This window comes from Dipodomys merriami, unplaced genomic scaffold (assembly GCF_024711535.1).
Source record: "Dipodomys merriami isolate MVZ:Mamm:240054 unplaced genomic scaffold, mDipMer1.0.p SCAF_1, whole genome shotgun sequence".
NCBI classification, from domain to species: Eukaryota; Metazoa; Chordata; class Mammalia; order Rodentia; family Heteromyidae; genus Dipodomys; species Dipodomys merriami.
In genome coordinates, this window is record NW_027202270.1 from 5,856,167 (window position 1) to 5,877,348 (window position 21,182).

A 21,182-nucleotide genomic window follows, 5' to 3' on the forward strand; every position below is an offset into this window, starting at 1 on the left:
CAGATTACTCATCCCACTCTCCCCCCCTAATTTATCTCAATCTCAGACTCAAGTTTTGTGGCACTGGCCTGGCTGACTCCAGCCAGGATAAGAGAAGGCAGGGGACCAGAACCCTGGGAGGTGAGCACCAGAACTCCCACGCACCACCCGGCCTTCACCTTGGAAGCCCCTCCCCTCCTGTGTGCACGCAGGTATGCAGACACCACCCTGGCTAGGCCCAGGGTGCCCTGCGAGGTAAACACCAAGCCAGGAAGTGACTGTCAGGGCATGGGCCCAGCTCAGGGCTCAGGGCCGAGGCGGGTCTGAAGGTCAGGAATGCTTCTCAGGAGGTGACAGGACATGGCTGCAGCTCTCTTGGGGCAGAGCTGAGAACTTGTGGATTTAGCTGAGGACATACAGTCCTGTTGTAAGATACCTGGACAGGACAGTGGATGGGAGAGGAAGAGCCATCGGGGGAGCCAAGACCCCAGGAGCAATTGGCCAACAGGTAAACAAACAGCTTTGAAAGTTTTGTGTGTGTGTGTGTGTGTGTGTGTGTGTGTGTGTGTGTGTGTGTGTGTGTGTGTGTGCACGCACACACGAGCACTGGGACTTGAGCACAAGGCCTGGGCACTGTCCCACACTTTTTCACTTAAGGCTGTATTGTTCTACCACTTGAGCCATACCTACAATCTGACTTTCTGCTGATTAGTTGGAAATAGAATCAGACTTGTCTGCCCGGGCTTGCTTCAAACCATGATGATCTTCATATCTCAGCCTCCTGAGTAGTTAGGATTACAGGCACGAGCCACCAGTGTCTGTTAGCTTTGGCATTTTAAAATAAAATGTGACCAAAGAAGAGACGAGGGGACAGGTAAGAGCATGGAGAAGCAGCAAGCTCTGATTCCAGCCCTGTTCCTTGGCCATTTTCCCTCGGACCTCAGTTTCCCCACCTCTGAATTGAGTTGCTTCTGTCCCCCTTACTGGCTGTGGGAACAAGCAAAACAATAAATAAGAATAGCAGAAAAACTCATAGGGCTCTGTGCAATATGAATATGCAAGGCCACTGGCTAAAAAATAAGAAGAATAGCATTGATTGAATTGAGGAGCTCTTCTAGGAACAGGGCCCTGACGCTGCACAAGCTGCCCCCCCCCCCCGGGCATATGTGCCTGCATCGGCTAGGCAGTGCCGTGATTCCTGGCTCAAATCTCAGGGTCAGGGGACAAGCCCCTGTGATGCTGTCTACTGCCCCTGCCTTCCTGCTCTGTCGTGGTTAGCATGGGGAATAGTCACATGAACGCTAACAGCACGCAGCTGAGGCGGAAGACTCATGTACTTTTGACCGTTCTGCTATCTTCCGTTGATTGCGACTTTTTTTTTTTTGACCTCTGGAAAAATGCTTAAGGCAGTGATACCACTGGGAACATTCCAGTAGTGTCTGTTGTCACGTCCCTCTATCCACCTCTCCCCTACCTTCCCTTTTCCCATTTCACTGTTTCCCTTTCTTCCTCCTCCTGTCCACATCTTGGGAATAGAGGTGCCCAGTGTCCCCTGGAGACCCTAGTCTTGAGCCTTCTGGTTCCTTTAGGTGGACAGCAGACCACCTCCTTCCATCACACACTTTCCTGAGCCCAAGTTGTCTTGGAGCATCCCAAGGAGAGAGTCCGCAGAGGAAAGCCACTGAGAGTAGAAATAACAGCCCTGACCCTGAGGAACAAGGCGACTTGGCGAACTTCATTTTGCCTATGAATCCTCTGGCTTCACCCCACAAAGCTGTCACCCATGGACACACCAGCTCCGACCTGGCACGCATGAGCCACTGTGTATCCTGAGAGGCCATGGAGGCTGCCAGACCCAAAGACATCGAGTCTCCTCTGGTGGTGTCTTTGCGCCTCTCCATGAGCCTCTCCATGAGCCTCTCCCAGTCACTAATCCACGCTCATTCTCCAGAGCGGCCCACTGGTGCCACACCAATGGCAAAGTCCTTTCATTTACCCAACTAATTGCTGAGCACTTGTAAGATCTGGAACTGTGACTGGGTCACAGGTGGCAAGCAATGCTCTTCAGGCTGGCAGAGGGGACAGCCGCCAGGCTGGCAGGGCCTTTCTGTGAGTGGAGCACAGCACACGGATGGTTACTGGATCCCAGGACTGAGGGGTCTTTGGGCCGAGCTAAGCAGGGCTCATCTCTGGATCAAGCCTGGGTGTCTCTTCAGAGCTTGGTTACATTGTGCAGGAGGCCCAGCAGTCCAAGCCTCCGGAGGAGACCCTTGCTCTTGGTGTTGGCCACTCTGGTCACTTTTGGAGAAGTCAGACCATGTGCAGAAAGTCAGCCTCTGCCCCTGAGACCCCAGAGGCCACCAGTTGGTCCCCCTGAAACCAAAGTGTGATACTGTAGCCCCAAACTCCACAAGTTCCACGGGTCAGGTTTCCCTGTTCACCCCTATATGCCAAATAAAGGTGAAGGGCAGAGAAAGAGTAGTTATTATCTATCTATCTATCTATCTATCTATCTATCTATCTATCTATCTATCTATCTATCTATCTATCTATCTATCTATCTGTCTGTCTGTCTGTCTATCTATCTTTATATATAAATGTGTATAGGCTATATATATGTGTATATATATATATATATATATATATAGAGAGAGAGAGAGAGAGAGAGAGAGAGAGAGAGAGATAGCTTTTTAAGACAGAGAAGGGAGGGAAAGGAGAGGGCATAATTATTAAATGGTCCCAATCAAAATATGGCCCTGTGGGTCATTATTTCAGTTCTTGTTTTGGTTGGGGTTCCATAGACACTTTTATTACTCTCCTCACTGCCCAGGTGAAACAAGTCATGTTTGCTTGGGGGTAGGTGATCTGTCCTGATGAGACCCTATGGTTTCTTAAGAGTAGTTCCTGTCCTCATGAAGATGTCATCGATCAGGCCCGTGCTTTCTGGATTCCAAAGTGATTGCAAAGAGTGAATAGCTTAGAGAAGAGACGCACATGAAATGGAGCCATGCTCTTTGTCTCCTGGTTTTAGTTGATTCATAAACCTAGAAAAAGTATCCTCTAAGCACCTCTTACACTTGTATTCTTTGAGTGGCAGCAATCTCTGAGGCCCAGCTCCCTGGGACGCCACTCTGAATTTGGACATTCACCAGAGAGCTGCCAGAGCAGCCCTTGCCAGCTTCTTCGGGAAAATAGCTTGGGCAGCTGATTAAAAACTTGGGAACCTAGGTCAGGCCATCTCACCATCTTTGTAGCACCGCTCACTTCATATTTTGCAGGAGAAAAAAAAAATCGCACATTCCTACGATAGAGTGGAGATGCAAAAAGAATGACCAGCTCAGGGAGCCCTGGATGGAGAAAGTGGCTTTAGACTTGGCATTAAACCATCCTGCATCACTTATTCATTATTTTACAGGGGGCAGAGAAGGACAGTTGATGATTTGGCTTTATGTATTATAAAGTAAGGTACTCTCACTTGAAAAAAAGATAATCATCTTTTTCATACTCACTCTAGTTGAATGTCACTACTTTAAATAGCATTCAGGCTCAAATACACATTCCTAGCTAGAAGCTGGTGGCTCACACCTGTGTTCTTAGTTACCTAAGAAGCTTAGATCTGAGGATCCTGGTTCAAAGCCAGCCTGGGCAGGAAAGTATGAGAATCTTATCTCCAAATAACCATCAAAGAGCCAGAAGTGGAGCTGTGGCTCCAGTGGTAGAATGATGGCTTTGGACACAAAAGCTCAGGAACAGCATCTAGGCCCTGAGTTCTAGCCCCAGGACCAGCATACACACACACACACACACACACACACACACACACACACACACACACACAAATGGGCCTACTGATTTATGACCCAATGAGTATGATTTCCTATCAGAAACAAACTTCAAAATAAAAGACAAGCAATTTGGATAGTGCCCTTAAAATGGGTAAAAGAAGCTTGGGAACTCCCAAGATAGGAACGAGCCTAAAACCTTGACTTCCAAGTCCCATCTTCAAGTGGCTAGGGTTAGTCCCTAATGGCTGACTTGAACATGGTTCAGATGAAGATACAAACTGACACAATCTGCTTGCTTCAGTATTTCAGTTCACCATGAGAACAAATTCCATGATACGCATTCAGCCAATGAGCAAGTAAAGACTAGATGCTCCATCCAATCCGCAAGCAAAGACTAGATGCTCTAGCCAGTCAAAAAGTAAGGACTAGGTACTCCAGCCAATCAGCAAGTAAAGACTAGATGCTCCAACCAATCAAAAAGTAAGGATTAATTGCTCCAGCCAATCAGCAAGTAAGAACTAGACACTTCAGCCAACCAGCAAGTAAGATTCTCCGACCAATCTAGATTCTCCTACCAATCAGCAAGTAAGGGCAAGGCACTCCAGGCCCTCAGCCTCCAACAGGAATGAGAGGGTCTAGAACTTTTGCCGCTCTCCTTCCTGCTCCCCACTCTCATTGCAGACCCCTCGCTGCCTCCTCTTCTGCTATTCAAATAAGTAGACTGCAAAATCCAATTCCCTAACCAGACCTGATTCACCCAGTTGGCATTCCTGTGTCCCAAGAGATTCCCATGAAATCTCACCAAGTATTTCCAGGTTTTAGAAGCCTGGCACTGGGACTGCATTTGTCAAGATGCTCTCTGGTTTGCGAAGTTACTCAGGAAAGTGTGCGCATGTATAAAGACATGTTTTGCTTTTGGTTGAGTGATAAAAACATTCCTGAGCAGATTCTTGAGCATTGAGGAGAAGCCTTCTTTTCTTCTGAGCTCCTTTTTAGGAAGTTAGCTTCGAACCTTAACAATGATCCTCATTTGTTGTTTCTGGATTTAGAAGGGGTCTGGCCCAGGAACAACCCTTCCAAGCACTGAGATACCAAGGCAGCTGCCTGTGTCTTTCTCAGGAGCCAGTTCTAAGGCAAATGCAATGTTCCTTGCAGTAGGCTGATTTAGGTTCCAAGACAAGGGTAAGAAATGAAGTTTCTAAAACATGGTCAAAATAAAATTGTCCTGAAGTTCAAAGAGAAACAGACCCATCTTGGCTGTTTGCGCTAGGCTGAGGTGAGGCGGACTGTCCTGGTGGAGATGGAACATCTTCCTGGACAGAGCTGCTCGCCTCAGGACATCCGGGAAGCAGGAGAGGGAGAGAGAGGAGAGAAAGAGGAGAGAGAGAGAGAGAGAGAGAGAGAGAGGGGGGGGGGGAGGGATGGGGGAAGAGACAAATTATATTATTTCTTCCAACTCAGCCCGCCTCCTTTTACTTTCTGACACCTCCCAATAATGCCACCCAATTGTAAATCCATTAATGGGTTAATCCATTTGATAATATCAGAGTCCTCAAGAGCCAATCACTTCCTGAAAGCCCATCCGCTAGCAACCCAGCTTGTGAGATAGAAGCTTTCCGGAGACTTCAGATTCAAAGAATCGTTCACGCTATTTTCTTGTGGAAGGTTGCTTACGTCAGAATGCTTTAACAGAAAGAGGCAAGAAATAATTGAGGTCTGTGCCTGCATTTTCCTCCCAGGGACCCGCATGTGCATGGAGGAGGCTTGCCCACTTGCGTGTGTGGGTCAGGGAAAGGGAAGGGCTGGCAGACAGGGAAGGGCTGGCGACAAGGCTGGTGCAAGACACTCAGTATCCTCCACGCTGGGAGCAGGTGGTGTGCAAGATGGAGCCCCAGGGGTGTGGAGAAGTGGCCCAGGTCCTGGGGGTCAGGGACTGCTGTCAGCACCACCCTAGCACAATCACAGGTGGGAGCCAACATCCAGCCCCCGGAAGTGGTAGAGCTCCAGCCCTGAGCACAAAAAGCTTAAAGACAGTACCCCTGGCCTGGGCTCAAGTCGCAGGACCAGCACCAAAAAACAAGATCACCTTTACTTGGGGCCATAGGAATTGCAATTCAAAGAGTTCTGCATCCAAGCAAGGCAGGGAGCACAGAGCTAAACAGTGAGGAGGAACAGGAGTGGTTGATGGAAGACAAAACAGGGAGGAGCAGGTGGCAATGGAACAGAAGTGTCCTTAAAGCAAGAGTCCCCCAGGCTCGTGGTGTGGGTCTGGAGTGCGGCCTACTTACTGCATTTAGGTCATTCTGGATTGGGTTAAAGGTAGATGTGACGCAAGTTCCCGTGGAGGCCAGCGCCCAGCCCAGCCTGAGTATGCCTCCCCTCCGCCCCCCATTTAGCAGTGTCCCCTCCAAGCTACAGTCACTGCAGTTTCCCTTTTGCCTTTTGGAATGTCAGTCATTTGGTCTCCAGGAGTGATGTGTGACATTTACACGTGCTGTCTGCACGGTGAAGACTTCCTAGGGACTGGTTTTAAAGTCACTTCCCCGTTTCATCTATCTATTTTCAGCCTGAGCGCTCATGTCTGCTGTTGTAATAGGATTTTTTTTTCTAGAACACTTCAAACACTTAACTATTCATCTTTTGAATATTTGATCAATGGACCTCCTAAATTCACTGTGTAGCTATGACTTAAGTCCCCGGACAATGGGAGGAGAGCAAAACACCAAATCTGACAATTATTTTATTATTATTATTATTTTACTGTATACGTATGTGTGTGTGCACATGCATGTGTGCATGCGCACACCACTACTGGGGTTTGAACTCAGGCCCTGGCACTTTCCCTAAGCTTTTTGGCTCAAGGCTAGTGTTCTACCACTTGAGCCACACCTCCACTTGACGCTTTTTGGTGGCTGCTTGGAGATAAGAGTCTCCCAGACTTTCCTTCCCAGGCTGGCTTTGCATCGTGACGTGACCCTCAGAGCTCAGCCTCCTGAGTAGCTAGGATTATGAGCGTGCGCTCCCAAGAAGCCAGCCTTACCCCTATTTCAGAAGCAAGGCAGTTCAAGGAAGCTATATCCTTGCAACACCCTTGACCTTATAGTTTGCTTTTCAAAAAAAAAAATCTCCATGGCGAATAGTTAGCTCACTTAAACGAAAACAGATTCTGGCCTCTGCCGGGCTTGCCTCCTTGGCTCCGTGTCTTTGGCTTCCTCCTGCGTTGTTTCCACTGGGGTTCCTCCTCTCCTCTCTGCCCACATTGGGGTCTGGCCACCCTCTCTACAGGTCTTTGTCCTTCTAGCTCACAGACACTGGGCACAGTCCTAAGCCCTCAGTAACCCTTCCTAGAGCCTCAGTTCTCCACCATGGGGAGATGCAGAGGGCCAGGCAGGAAGGCTCTGGGAAGACAAGAGCGCTGCAGACAGGAGAGGGTTCTGAGAGGAAGGAAAGCTTGGGGGTGGGGGACATTAGCACACGGCCCCTGCCAGTCCTGCTGGGTCCTGAGGGAGGATCTGGTTCACCTAGGACCTCATGCGGGGCTCATGGCCATCCACTTCTCCAGGAAAGAGAATCTGCTGGTGGGAGCCCAGCTTGTGGCTGGTTCCTCCAGTCAAAGATCTAAGCTGCTCAGCTCAGCAAAGGCCAAAGGATTACAGCTTAACTACTTCTGGGGTTAGGGCCACACACATTCCCTACGAAGGGCTTAGGACACAGAAAGGATGGATACCTCTGGAACAATGATTGGTTCCCAGTGGCGTTTTGAGAAGTCAGGTTGGTCTGAGATTTTCAAATGTACAGGTAAAAGTATCTGCTTTATTGCTGTGGGGGGGGGGCGGGGCGGGGAGGGTTGGTTGGTTGGTTGTGGGGCTTGAACTCAAGGCCTGGGCACTGTCCCTGAGCGTCTTTGTACTCAAGGCTAGCACTCTACCACTTTGAGCCACAGCACCACTTCCAGGTAGAGTCTCACAGGGGTTTTTCTGCCTCAGTTGGCTTCACACTGCCATCCTCAGATCTCAGCCTCCTGAGTAGTTAGGATGGCAGGCGTGAGCCCCAGCGCCCAGCTGCTTAACTCCTTTCTCCAGCTGAGATGAACAGAATGTGAATCTTCAAACTTCACATATTGGTGCCCTAACCTCCAGTGTGATGCTACCTCTGATGCAGGTTTCTTCTGCTGTTCTCAGTGGGTGGTCTGTTTGTGGCATAGCTTTTCTGGTTCTGAAACCAGCAGAGACCATTAGACCTTTAGGGGTGAAGCTAGTGTTGTAGCTCAGCAGCAGACAATGCCTGCCAGTGTTAGAACATCACTGCAGGTGGCTGCTGCTGTTGTCTTCTTGGGTTTTTGTCTCAGGTACTGGACAAATGACACCCACAGACTAGCAAGGGTGAATATAAAGAACTTATTCAAAAGGCAAGTATCTCAGTTGAAGGTGCTGTGTTCTTACCCTCCTCCCCCTCTCCCCCCACTGAGTCTAGGAGTTTATATACTGTGGGCTATGCTCTGATTGGTTGCCCCTATTATAATGAACTGTTTGGAAGGTACCTTTTTATTGGTCAGCCCCTGGGACATTCTGATTGGTTGTTAATTCCTAATCAGTCCCTTCTGCAAATTTCCTCCCCAGGATAGTTATCCACACTTGAGGAATGAGAGGGTGGGGAGGGGCAGGGGCAGGACGTTCTATTCATCTTGGAACCTCTTTAGAAACAACATTGTCTCTTCTGCATCTAGTTCATATGTGGAGCTGTGGCTGGATAATGGGTGGTATGTAGGGTTAGAAGAGGGCATGACGAGACAGTGCATTATAAGAAGAGGAAAATTAAGAGAGCTGCCCCTTCTCTGCCCTGTCCCCACTGAGGAAAGGCCGTGAAGAACACGGGAAGGTAGCCACCTGCAAGTCGGGCAGAGGACCCACACCTGAGCTGGACGGTGCTGAATTCCTCGTCTCAGACTTCCAGCCTCCAGAACCCCGAGACAGTAGATTTCTGTTGTTCAAGCCTTCTAGTGCTAGTCCTAGTGAACTAAGACACCAATATCGACCCTGCTGTTTTTAGGGACAAGCAAACATTCCACTACTAGAGCCCAACAAAGACTCAGTGTCGGGCCCACGGTTCCCCGCACATAAATATCTTTGTTGGCTATGGAAAGTGTCTGCTTTCCCCGCGACAGGGCCCTCCGCAAGCCTGGCCCTCCTCCCTCAGGCAGGGACAGCAGACCTTGCCCACAGACCGGTACGGAGCTTGCCAAGGGCGGTGGCCCTAGCGTGGTCAAGTCTCTGGCTCCCTCCTCCCAGGGCTCACGCCTGTCTGAGGGTGGGGACATGGGGAAGAGGACTGGAAAGTGCTGCCTCAGTCCCTGGGCTTGGCTTCTCCATCTGAGAGTGGCTGCCCACAGGGAACAGGCCCTGCAGACCAGAGCGCCGGCATAGTTCGATGTCTCTCTGGGAGACGAGAGTATTGCTCTGATGGACTTTTGCTTTTGTTTCTTAAACTCTGCACTTTGCTTTTTATATGGAGCATAATAGGCATTTTATAACTTTTGGTTTCTCATACCCCAAGGAGAAAAAGCAATTGAAAAAAGTTGAGCATTTGTTTAGCCATCAAGAGGAAAGGAGCAGCTTGAGAGAACCAGTTACTGCTTTTGCATGTGGCATCAGGCACTAGAGATCGCTGAATCCTTGTAACTACAGAAGCTTCCAGAAGGGAAAGCGGAGAGAGGAGGGGAATGAATACTCATGTTTGGCTAGGAAACTCTCTTGTGCTGCTCCGCTGGGGCCTCGTGGTGGCAGGTTGGGGAAATGTTGGTCTGACCACAGGACAGGGCGAAGCTCAGTTGGTGTGAGTAGACCCTGCCCGCTGAGGATCATGTTGAATCTTTTTTTCTTTTTTCTTTTTTTTGTCTGCTGGGACCAGGACTTGAACTCACGGCCTGCACTGTCCTTTAACTGCTTCTGCTCAAAGTTGGCATTTTACCACCTGGGATATACATCATCTTCTTCTGGCTTTTTTTTTTCCTAGAGATTAGGAGTCCAAATTCTCACTGACTTTTCTGACCGGACTGACTTCAAGCCACAATCCTTAGATCTCAGCCTCCTGAGTCACTAGAATTACAGATGTGAGCCACCAGCACATGACTTTCCAAGGAGAAGGCTCTGAATAGGCCCAGTATATAAACTAGTGGTGAGGAGACAGGAATCCATGCTGTTAGCAGTCATAGTGATCCAAGGGCAGGAAGAGAACTCTGGGAAGCCTTGTAAGAGTCTCTTTTTGAATCTGATTCTGATTACACAAGCAAGTTCAGTTCCTAAACATGTGGCTATCTGTATCCTAAGTATAGCACTGTCTTTAGCCTGCTAATTTAAAAAATTATTATTGTTAAGTAATTGTACATAGGGGTTATACTGCCACAACTCAGGTTATGAGTACAATGCTTCTTGATTAGTGTCACCCCCTTCATTGTCGTCCCCCAAATCCCCCTCCCATCCCTACCCTTAAGTTACATAGCTCATTTTTTATACAATGTGCATGGAATATAATGACTGCATTTCTCTCCCTTTCTGTAGCCTAGTAAATTTTTTACAATGTTAAACATACGAAGGGGTAAACTAGAAGTGCCACCACCTGCCACTTAATAATGCACCGAAACCACATGGAGAAAACCTGTACCCCCTCCCCACCCTGCTCCTCCCTCCTCCCCTCTTGCCTCTCCTTCCCTCCAGAGAGCAAAAAGCTGGACATTTCTTCTTTTATCCTTGGCTAAAAAGGGTTTATGAATTCGAGCCCAAACCAGCCTCCACAAACGACAGGCCAAGCTGGCTAATTAAAACCAGAAAGAAGAAGCTGTTTGATCCACAAGCTAAAAAATGAACTCTGCCATTTTTGGTAAACTCTGTGGCTGCCACATTTTTCCTGGGTCCTGAATACTATTTCCAGAGAAGGAACTGTTTTACCCCATCATGTAGGCAGAGAGGTCACAAAGACTTTCTCTTGAAGGGGCTACCAGGATGTCACCCTGCAAGAAGCAGGACCTTACTGTGCACATTTTACTTCAGTGTTGGGGTGGGGCGATCATAGGAAGAAGCTAAGGGTTCTTGCCAAGGAAGTTCCAGGGCCTTAACCCTATGGAATGAAGCTTGTGGCTCTATGCCTTCATTTCCCCTCCATCTACATGGAGTAGATGGATGACAGGCCAGGTAGATTAACCACCTCTCTGTTTATATGTTTGTAGGAGCTCAATTTCTAGATAATTGCCACCAAATAGTGATCAGACAGCCTGTCTCTCCCAGAACTCCTCTGAGATCTTCCTTGTATCAGATACAAACTCTTTTGCCTGCTCTCATTAATCTTGGGATCTTCCTCTGGGAAAGCCACATCCCCCAACTCCTACAATCAACAATGACGAAGCCCAGTTGGAGCAGCCATGCTTGCTGGCTCCCTGTCCTGTCTGTCAACATCTATAGCGCCCCCTAGTGTTTCACAGCAAGATCCAGAATCACGGAGTACTTTCTCGAAAAACGTTCCATTGTTTGAAAAAAAAAAAACTATTTTTATTATGTTTTTGATGCGCATCCTAGGGCTTGAACTCCAGGCCTAGGTGCCATCCTGAGCTTTCTTTGCTCAGGGCTGGCTCTCTGCCACCTGAGCTACAGCTCCACTTCCAGTTTTTTGGTGGTTGATTGGAGATAAGAGACTTTATGGACTTTCCTGCCTAGACTAACTTTGAACTATGATCCTCAGATCTCAGCCTCCTGAATAGTTAGGATGACAAGCATGAGCTGCCAGTACCCAGTTTGAAAAAAAAAAGTGTTTTCAATTCCTTTGGAGCTTATTTGGGGGAATTTATTTTGAGAATCTAAATTGAGTTTCCCTTCCAGATGTTAACTATGGTTCCAAATTTCTGCTAACAACCTTTCTGTTTAATAACCATTTTATTGAGATGTATTCACATATGTAGAGCATACAGTATAGTCACAAATCTCTGAAGTAATTGCTAACTCTGTTTTAGAACATTTGCTCATCTTCTTACCTAGTCACTCGCTGTCATTGTCACAGCCTTCCCAGGCCTAGGCAACCACAAATCGACCTTGTGCCCTAGATTCTCTGTTCTGGATGTTTCATCAACATGCAGTCACAGTGTGAGTGCTTTGAGAGTAGTTCTTTCACAGCTAACTAGTTGGTGAGATTGTCTGTTGTCTTCTTTTTGATCTTTAGAAGAAAGTCCTTCACAATTAATTATGAAGCTTTCTGATGCCCTTTATTGAGTTAGGGAAGTTTTCTTCTGCACCAAGTTGTTGAGCGTTCTTGTCATGAAGGAATCTGAAGTTTTTCTGATTCAGTTTACTATCAGATGTCCCTAAAAGATGGCCCTGTGGTTTTTGACATTGACTTCATTCCTATGGCACATTACACAAATTGTACAGATTAAACCAACTTTGCATTCCTAACATAAATTCTCTTGGTTATGTTCTGTAATTCTTTTTCTATATTGCAGAGTCCAGTATGCTCATATTTTGTTGTGGATTTTTTCTTTTATATTAACAAGACTTGTTGGTCTATAGTTTTCTTGTGACATTTTCATCTGGTTTTATAGCTCTCTTTTATGTTTGTGATGCTTCTTGCATAAAATAACATTTTTATTTTGGTGCTGGCCATTCTGTTGCATTGACTGAAGACCTTATAACAACATACCATATTCCTGTTATTGCTATAGCACTATATGATATATGGGAGAAGTAGAGTGTTTTTTGCTGCCTATATTTCTCAAAACTTTGAGCTAATCTTGTCTGTCAATTCTGTACATGACATAAGTATATGGAAATAGCACTGAAACTGTATATTAAAAGTTCTGCTCTTTTTTTTGGTGGTACTAGTGATTGAACCTCAGACATCATGTTTGGCTCTGTCACTTAAGCCACATGCCCAGTTTTTTTTTGTTTTGTATTTTGTTCTTTCTTTTATTGTCAAGGTGATGTACAGAGGAGTTATAGTTACATAAGTAAGATAATAAGTACATTTCTTGTCAAACTTGTTACCCCTTCCCTCATTTTTCTCTACTTTCCCTCCCCTCTTCCCCCAAGTTGTGCAGATCATGTCCAACATACTGTCCTGTATATCGACATTGCGTTGGTCCCCTTGTCCTTTGTCTCACCATTCTGTTGATCCTCTTCCCTTCCCTAATTCAAATTGTATCTTACTGTTGAGATGGGGTCTTGTTAACAAAGCCTGGGCTGGTCTCAAACTCCTGACTCTCCTACTTCCACCTTGGAGTGCCTGGGGTGACAGGCATCATTTCATCATTTCAGCTTCACATATTTTAAAAGAACTTTTTACATTAACATACCCGGGTTGTGCAAGGGGAGGATCACTAACATTTCCATCTAGACATACAAGTTACTCTATTAATTTCACCTTCTCTATCACTCTCTCTTATTTTTTCTCCACCTTTTAAAAACAATTTCAATAGATTTCCTTGTTCTATTTTCATACATGCATATAAAGTCCTTCAGCTGTGTTCATGCTCACGGATTCTCCCCATTATTCGCCCTTCCCTCGCCCACTATCTCCTTCCCCAAGACAGCCTGTTTTAATCTCCTGTCATTTTTTAAAGTATGTAGTAACAGTACCAGGGGGTTTCACTGTGGTATTTCACACAATACCATTATTATATTTTAATCAGAATAATCCCCTTTGGCATATTTTTGTTTTCCTATCCAAAAAAACCTCACTTTCATCTTTTCTTTGTTTCCTTTTTTTTTTCCCATTCCCAGGGATCAAACCCAGCTAGCCAAGTGCTTTACTACAATCTACATCCCCATGCCTAATCTTTTAAGTATTTCCTTTTATATAGATTGCTTTTATTTATTAAACTAGCCGTGGTATACTAGTCCTATTTTTATTTTTTCAATATTGAAGATTAAACGGAGTGTTTTACATGCTAGACAAGCACTCTGTCATTGACCTACACACAATTCCTTATTTTTTCATTTTTTTGAGGAACCTCCTTACTAGTAGATATTTCCTTGCTATAATAATTCCTATCAACAGTGTATAAAGGTTCCTTTACATCTTCACCAACACTTGGTATTTTTTGTGTTTTGGGTAATAGCCATAACTAACTAAGGTAAAGCAATGCTGTTTGTATAAGGAATTGTTGGCCTGCAAATCAAGGTTAGAGTGCTTGCCAAGTGTGCACAAGGCTCCAGGTTCCATATCCAATACTACCACAGGAAAAAAAGCAAATATGGAAGGAAGGAAGGAAGGAAGGAAGAAAAAGATGGAGGGAGGGAGGGAAGGAAGGAAAGAAGGAAAAGAGGGAGGGAGGGAGGGAAGAAAAGGAAGAAGAGAAGGAAAGAAAGAAGGAGAGAAGGAGCAAGAATTGTTGTTAGTGCTGAATACTGTCCCAATTAATATTGAAGCTTGCGGGTGGTTTTCTGGTTTGATCCCAGCCTAGGCTGGACCCTGACTCCATGGACCATTTCCAATTCCAGCTCCCTGGAAATCACATCATCTCTCTGTCTCCCCAGGTATTATTCGCAGATGCCAGCTCCCTTCCCTAATGCACTAGTTCAACAGCCCAGGTAATGCAGGCCAGGTACAGGCTTCCTCCCTTTTGGAGACCTCTGGGAGATCTCACTGGTTCCAGCAACAAGGTGACGGGAAGGACTTCAGCTGCCTTCCTTGGAGGGGGCAGGCAGGCAGTTGGGGCTTGTGGAGGCTCCCACAGGGAGAGGCAAGATGGCCGATTGCAGGCCATCTGCATCATTTCAAGATCATTTCCAGTCCTTGATGCTAGCTTAGCCTCTCTGCACAGAAAACCCAAGGCCTGCCAAGACTACCAACAGCAAAGGGCTATTTTCTTTTCTGTCCATGGATGTTGAGGTTCCTAGGGCTAATGTGAGGGAGGCAGCCGGGTGCAGCCAGAAATGCAATCTCAACCCCACCCGATTCTCCTGAGTCAGAATCCGAGTGTCAACATGATCCAGGGCTGATTTCTGCCTTGCAATGTCTGCAAAGCGCTGGCCCTCGGTACCACAGCTGTTCCCTACCCTTCACCTCCCCAAGTGTGCTGATTCCCCCCGCCAGTGATTCACCCAGGTCCCTGGCCCTTGGCCCGGCCCTGGGAGACTTCACAGTCATCCTCGGGGCACACGGTGAGGACCAAGGGCACAGAGGAGAGGCCGCTCCTGCCTCTGACTCATCCCGCCCCTCTGCAGCCAGCACTGAGAAGCGTCTGGACCACATCACCCAACAGTGAGTCAGACAGATGGGGCGTGATCCCGGCCGCACCGTTTACCAGCGATGTGGCCTTGGAGCCACCACCATTGTTTCCTGGCTGCAGCCTCCCTGGACAAAGTGAGGTTAATTCTGTAGGGACCTGACACAGTGATCCCACGCCTTAACCAAGGACATCCATCCCCTTATTCATTATTGCCTCCATAGAGACTTAAAGGATGCTGCTATGTGTCCATTATTAGGGGCAGGAGTGAACCAACTGGATCAAGTTCTGCCCCTAAGGAACAGGAAACAGGAGTGACAGAAAACAGATGTGTGCTGTACACCAGCAGGTGTTGGCAAATGTCTACTCAGTGCATGGGAACAAAGCTGTCCCCTTGAACGTACACCTATTAAGGTCACCTCTATATTACAAAGACACAGAACTTAAAGCCAACTGAGGGTGTGTGTGTGTGTGTGTGTGTGTGTGTGTGTGTGTGTGTGTGTGTGTGTGTGTGTGTGTGTGTGTGTGTGTGTGTGTGGTCTTAAAGCCAATAAGGTATTGGGGCATTTTCTCATGGATCGGAGCCCTCTCACAGAGAAAATAGCTGGGATGACCAGCCCTACCCCCTAACTCAGTGCATCCAGAACATTCTCTGAAGGATCCCCAAGTGTCCCTAGATCACTAATGCAGTTTCGGTTCAGAGGCTTTCCTCTCTGATCCCACATTGAACCTCACACGCTCAAACCCCAAACTGGGCTCACTCTCCCGTTCCAAGCTACCAGCAGCAGGCTTGCTGCTCTCTCTTCCCAGACCATCATAAATCACAACCCTGGACTCCTCATGATCTTTGCTCAGCCCTGCCCAGGTCTGGGAACTCACCTGCCACACCTGTAAGAAAGCCCTCAACGGGCTCCAGACACACCAGCCCAGGGCTTCTGGGAATCCTGCCATCTATTCACTCAGGATCTTCAAAGGCCTCCAGCCACCAACAGGATTCAGAGACTTTGAGTACCCAGCACCCCACACCCATGAATTCCTACCGTGGCCACCCCCAAAATCCCACCTTAGGAGCCATCTTACTGTCCCAGGTCAGCCAAGAAGTTGGGTTAATGGACTGGGGAACTGGCTCAGGCGGTAGAGCATTTGCCTAGCAAGCAAGCACAAGGCCCTGAGTTCAAACTCAGTACCCTTGCTCAAAAAAAAAAAAAAAAAAAAAAAGAAGGAAGGAAGGAAGGAAGAATTGAGCCATTGTGGGAAGCAGAATGTGAAGGGAGAAAATGAGACGAGACTCCCAGGAAGGCAAATGAACATCACCGAACTCTAAAGCCTCAGCTTTGAGATTGGCCCTCTGTTGTCTGGGGGTGTAGTCCCAGGCCCCATTTGGGAACAGCTCTGAAAGTCAAAGTCCCTCACTGCCTCCACCTCCCTCTCAATGCCTCCAGGAGAGACGGCCACAATAGTGAGCGCATTCCTCCTAGCCTTCCCTCGAGAGGCAGGCCTGGGGTCCCCGGCTCATGTGACCAGGGCAGAGGCCTCCCCCACCTCCTGTGCTTGCAGGGTTCAAAACCAGGTTAGCTTTTATCCCAACTACCCTCAGGCACTTGGTGAATGAAAATCACCCTGGGGAGCTGGAGTCCGGAGTCAGGGGTCAGGGGACTGGGTGACATATGACATGCATCCTTCCGGCCCTCCCAGAATGAAAGTCGCAGTCACTGTCCAACCTAAAGGGGATCCCAGCTACGCATGCCCAGGCAAGGACCGGCGCTGCTCCCCGGCCGGATGGGCAGATCTTAGGGTGCTTGCAGGACTTCTGTGGGTCAGGAGAGGCAACAGGCCCAGAAGTGGGGTTCCCCAGCATCAAGTGCTCAGGCTGCTCCGAAGCAGCCCCTTTCTCTGCCCCACGCCTGAATGCCCTCCTTTGCTTGGCCAGCTACCCATGGCCAAGGTGGTTAATAGAGGGAGGAAGAAGGCTCCATTCTGGGTGAGCCATGAGCGTGGCTCTGAGACCCAGAGTTGGTGTCAGTCCCCGTCCCCCACCCCACCAGAGAGCCCTAATTCCTGCCTCAGATGAACAAAGCTGTTCTCCACCTCCAGAAGGGTCCCCCCACACCCGCTCCGGTCCCTCCTTCCGAACTGTGTGCCTGAGCTGGGCTAGGCTGGAGGAAGGGTCTGAGTGAGGCCGTAAAGGGGTGCAGGCAGTGGAAATGGAGGGTGTCCTAGCTTCAGCCCTCGGCTCTCCCATTTCACAGAAGGGACCACAGATGAAAGAGCTGCTTCTTCACTTGTCCCCAAGCACTAACCTGCTTGTGGACAATCTCCCCACTGACAGCCCTTGTCTGTACCCCAAGACTGTCATGGGATCCCATGCTGTCAAAGGGTCCACCAGACCCCCTTATCACCCCAAGACCCCCACCCTGGAAAGAGTCCTATGTGGGGAGGGACTGGGTTAGCCTGGGCAGTTCTAAGTTCCTTCCTTCCTTCCTTCCTTCCTTCCTTCCTTCCTTCCTTCCTTCCTTCCTTCCTTCCTTTCCCTCTTTCTTTCCTGACTTTTTACTTCTTGATCGGAAATAAAAGTCTCATGGATTTGTCTGCTCAGGCTGGCTTCAAACTTCAATCCTCAGATCTCAATGTCATGGGTAGCTAGGACTACAGGCATATGCTACCAGTACCCAGAAGTTCCAGGAAGTTTTTATTGTAATCTCTCTCCTTTTTCATTTTTTTCTGTGACAGTGTCTCAGCTAGGATGACATGTGAGGTGGCCACCCCCGAGGGGGTGACTATTCTGTGACTCTAGACCACAGGGCAGCAGCAGGACCCTCTTAGTGTCCCCCAACTGTTATACACGGTTCAATCAGAATGACCACTAATCCACAAAATATTCTTTGCCGCTAGCGGATGGTAAGAGGTTGATCCTCAAGGGGTTCAAGGCTACTCAGCCTTAAATGACCTGTTGCAGCCGGACAGACCTCTCTCCTCTTCCCAGCTCCTTTTTTCTCTGTATGTGTGTGAATGCTCCCTTGGGTTGCTCTCCTGGGGTCCCCTTACTATTTTTGGTACTTTTCTCCAGCATTAGTCAGGAGATGTTTACTTGGAAGTTAGTTACACAACCCACTTTAGGCATTTTCTCCGAAGTGCCTCTTATGAATAGTATAAACAAGCCTCAGTTATAAAATGAGCATGAATGTATCTGAATTACAGTGGTTACAGCTGTGATTTTCATTGACAAAGCTGTGGATGGCAGGATGAGCTGTGGATCCCAAATTCCATGAAGGTTGAATGGAAGTGGGAATTCCACGCTTGGCACGGGGGATTTAACTCAATGACTCTCATTGAAAACCGTTCTCTTTCTTCCAAAGCTCTCGAAATCAACCATCAAGTCTATTGTCATGGAATCCCAGAGGTCTAAAGAGTTGGAAAATCCTTGGAGGAAGTCAGAAAGTGGGTCATGGAAAATCAGTGATGAATTGACCCAGGTGAGGCCTGAGCTCCTCTCAGAAGACCAGGAGCGTCCCCAGAGTGAAGAGGAAGGCCAAGACAAAGAACACCACCACATCTCCATTCAGAGAAATTCCATCTTCAATCGCGCCATGAGACACAGAAGCAGAGCTGGGGGCTCCCCTAGACGGAGCTCCAGGTGCCTGGCAGGTCAGTGCTGGGGGCAGCGGTCATGCCAGGCCTTCATATCTACTTAGTTACTAGTGCTAAGAACATCGCATTAAATAAAGGAGAATAAAAGCTTTAAAAATGATCAGGAGCTGGGTGCTGGTGATTCACATCTATAATCCTAGCTACTCAGGAGGCTGAGATCTGAGGATCACAGCTTGAAGCCAGCCCTGGCAGGAAAGACCAATTCACTACCAAAAAAAAGTCAGAAGTGGAGCTGTGGCTCAAGTGGTAGAGGGCTAACCTTGAACAGAAAAGCTCAGGGGCAGTGCCCAGGTCCTGAGTTCAAGCCCCAGGACCAGTACCAAAGTAAATAAATAAACAAACAAACATTTTTAAAAGATCAGGGATAGATCCAACAAGGTGAGAGCCCATTATCTAATGATTTACCTTCCTCCAATTTGTGTGTGTCCGCCCTGGGCCAGGCCACCTCACAAACTTCTACTTATAAGACCTGACAAAACTGTGGTGCAGGACGGCGGGGGAAAGAAAAGAGGGGGCCAGACTCACAGCCATCCAATCCATGCTTGGGGGCACCTGGGAACGTGAATTTCCTCAGTGGGGACACATTGGACACCCAGCCTTCTATCCTGCTCTGCACTCTCTCTGTCACCATCGAGTCAGAGTCTCCGCTGTCCTGAACGTAAATGAGGTGAAAACCTCAGGACCCTTCATCTCTCTGATCAGACCCGGGTCCTTTTAGTCATTCATCTTGAGCAGAAGAAAATTCACAGCCTTTACCAACGGAGCAGGTCAGACCTCCCTTGAACATGGCAGCATTTCCCAGCCCTGGGACGTGGCAGCTGCCACCAGATAGCATGGCCACCCTGGGGAAGACAGCTGTCACCTCTCTGTTCTAGGCCACTCTGCTCTAGGTCCAGCCTGCACTAAGCATTCAACACTGTTCACTAAGCCCTCCTATCAAGGAGCTTTGGGCCTTAAATCAAGCAACTTAGAATGGGAATACCTGTTATTTCCTCTTGCGTCTGGGATCCGTTGCTGGTTTCCCTTTCAGGGCCAGTTTTTCAGGCCTCGCGCCTGGGGCTGGGAGATAGGGGCAGCCCCGCTCAGCTGGCTGGTGGCAGATGACAGCCCAAGGGCACCTTAGCCAGCCGACACCCGCTTGTCTGTGCTCCAAAGGCAATTCCTCTTCCAGCAGGCTAGCCCTGGCGCATTCGCCCTGCAGTGCTATTTCAGATGAGTCTTGGAGAATGAGAAAGGTCATGGCCAACTCATGGGGAGAGCTGACTGGGTTGGGCACTCACAGGTCCCCAGTGGCTCTGCTAGGCAGACCCTGCAAGATTATTTGTGGACCAGACTGCATAGAGCAGGCCTGTGTCCTGGCACTCAGAAGAGGAGGATCGCAAGTCCCAGACTACATAGCAAGATCCTGGCTCTCTCTCACACATACACACACAAGACAGCATGCTTAACATATTCATTTTACAGATTTTAAAAAGCAAGCAAATACTGGACACTGGTGGCTCATGCCTGGAATCCTAGCTGCTCAGGAGGCTGAAAAGATTCTTATCTTCAATCCAAGACACTCTTATCTCCGATGAGCCAGAAAAAAAAAAAAAAAAAAAAAAAAAAACTGGCTGTGTGACTCAAATGGTAGCACTCTAGCCTTGAGCTAATAAAGCCAAATGAGAGCACATAAGACCCTGAGTTCAAGCTGCAACACTGGCATGTGCATGTGTGCACACACCCACACACTCACACATATACACACAATCATAAAAATCAAGCAGACCAGAGTGATGAAACCACTTACCCAGCCTCCTTCAGTTAGTGAAAGGAGTGGTGTGCGCAGTTCTGGCTCTCTCTCACTTGTCTGGGGCTCACAGAAAGTAATGCAAACCGGCCGTACCAGTTTTTTCAACCCTTGCAGTGGCCACATTTAAAAAAATATAAGAAGCTGGGGCTGGGAAGGTGGCTCAGTGGTAGAGCGCTTGCCTTATATGCATGAGGCCCTGGGTTCAATTCCTCAGCACCACATAAGCAAAAAGAAAAAAGCCGGAAGTGGCGCTGTGGGTTCAAGTGGTAGAGCACTAGCCTTGAGCTGAAGAGCTGAGGGACAGCGCCCAGGCCCAGAGTTCAGGCCCCACGACCTGACCAAAAAAATATAAAAATAAAAATTATATATATATATATATATATATATATATATATATATGAAGCTGGGTGCTGGTGGCTCATACCTGTAATCCTAGCTACTCAGGAGGCTGAGATCTAAGGATCATGGTTTGAAGCCAGCTCAAGCAGGAAAGTCTGTAAGACTCTTATATCCAATTAACCAGCAAAAATCTAGAAGTGGAGCTATGGCACCAGGGGTAGAGAACTAGCTGTGAGCCAAAAAGCTCAGGGATAGCACCCAGGCCCTGAGTTCAAATCCCAGAACCATCACACACACACACACACACACACACACACACACACACACACACACACACACACACACACACCCTGCAGAGAAATGGAGTTGACTTTAATATATTTTACTTGACTCAATAATGTCTCCATAATAATGTCTCCAAAGTATTATC

The 21,182-nt window shown here is 47.9% G+C and overlaps 1 protein-coding gene across 1 annotated transcript in view; it reads left to right on the top strand.

Moving 5' to 3' along the window:
* The first annotated feature begins 302 nt into the window (after positions 1-302).
* Positions 303-21,182, top strand: part of Ngef (neuronal guanine nucleotide exchange factor) — an 84,715-nt gene continuing 63,835 nt past the window's right edge. The window contains exons 1-2 of the mRNA XM_070014740.1: positions 303-487; positions 18,330-18,618. Coding sequence (XP_069870841.1) covers positions 18,360-18,618 — 259 coding nt within the window. The 5' untranslated portion in view covers positions 303-487; positions 18,330-18,359. The remainder of the gene's footprint in view (positions 488-18,329; positions 18,619-21,182) is intronic.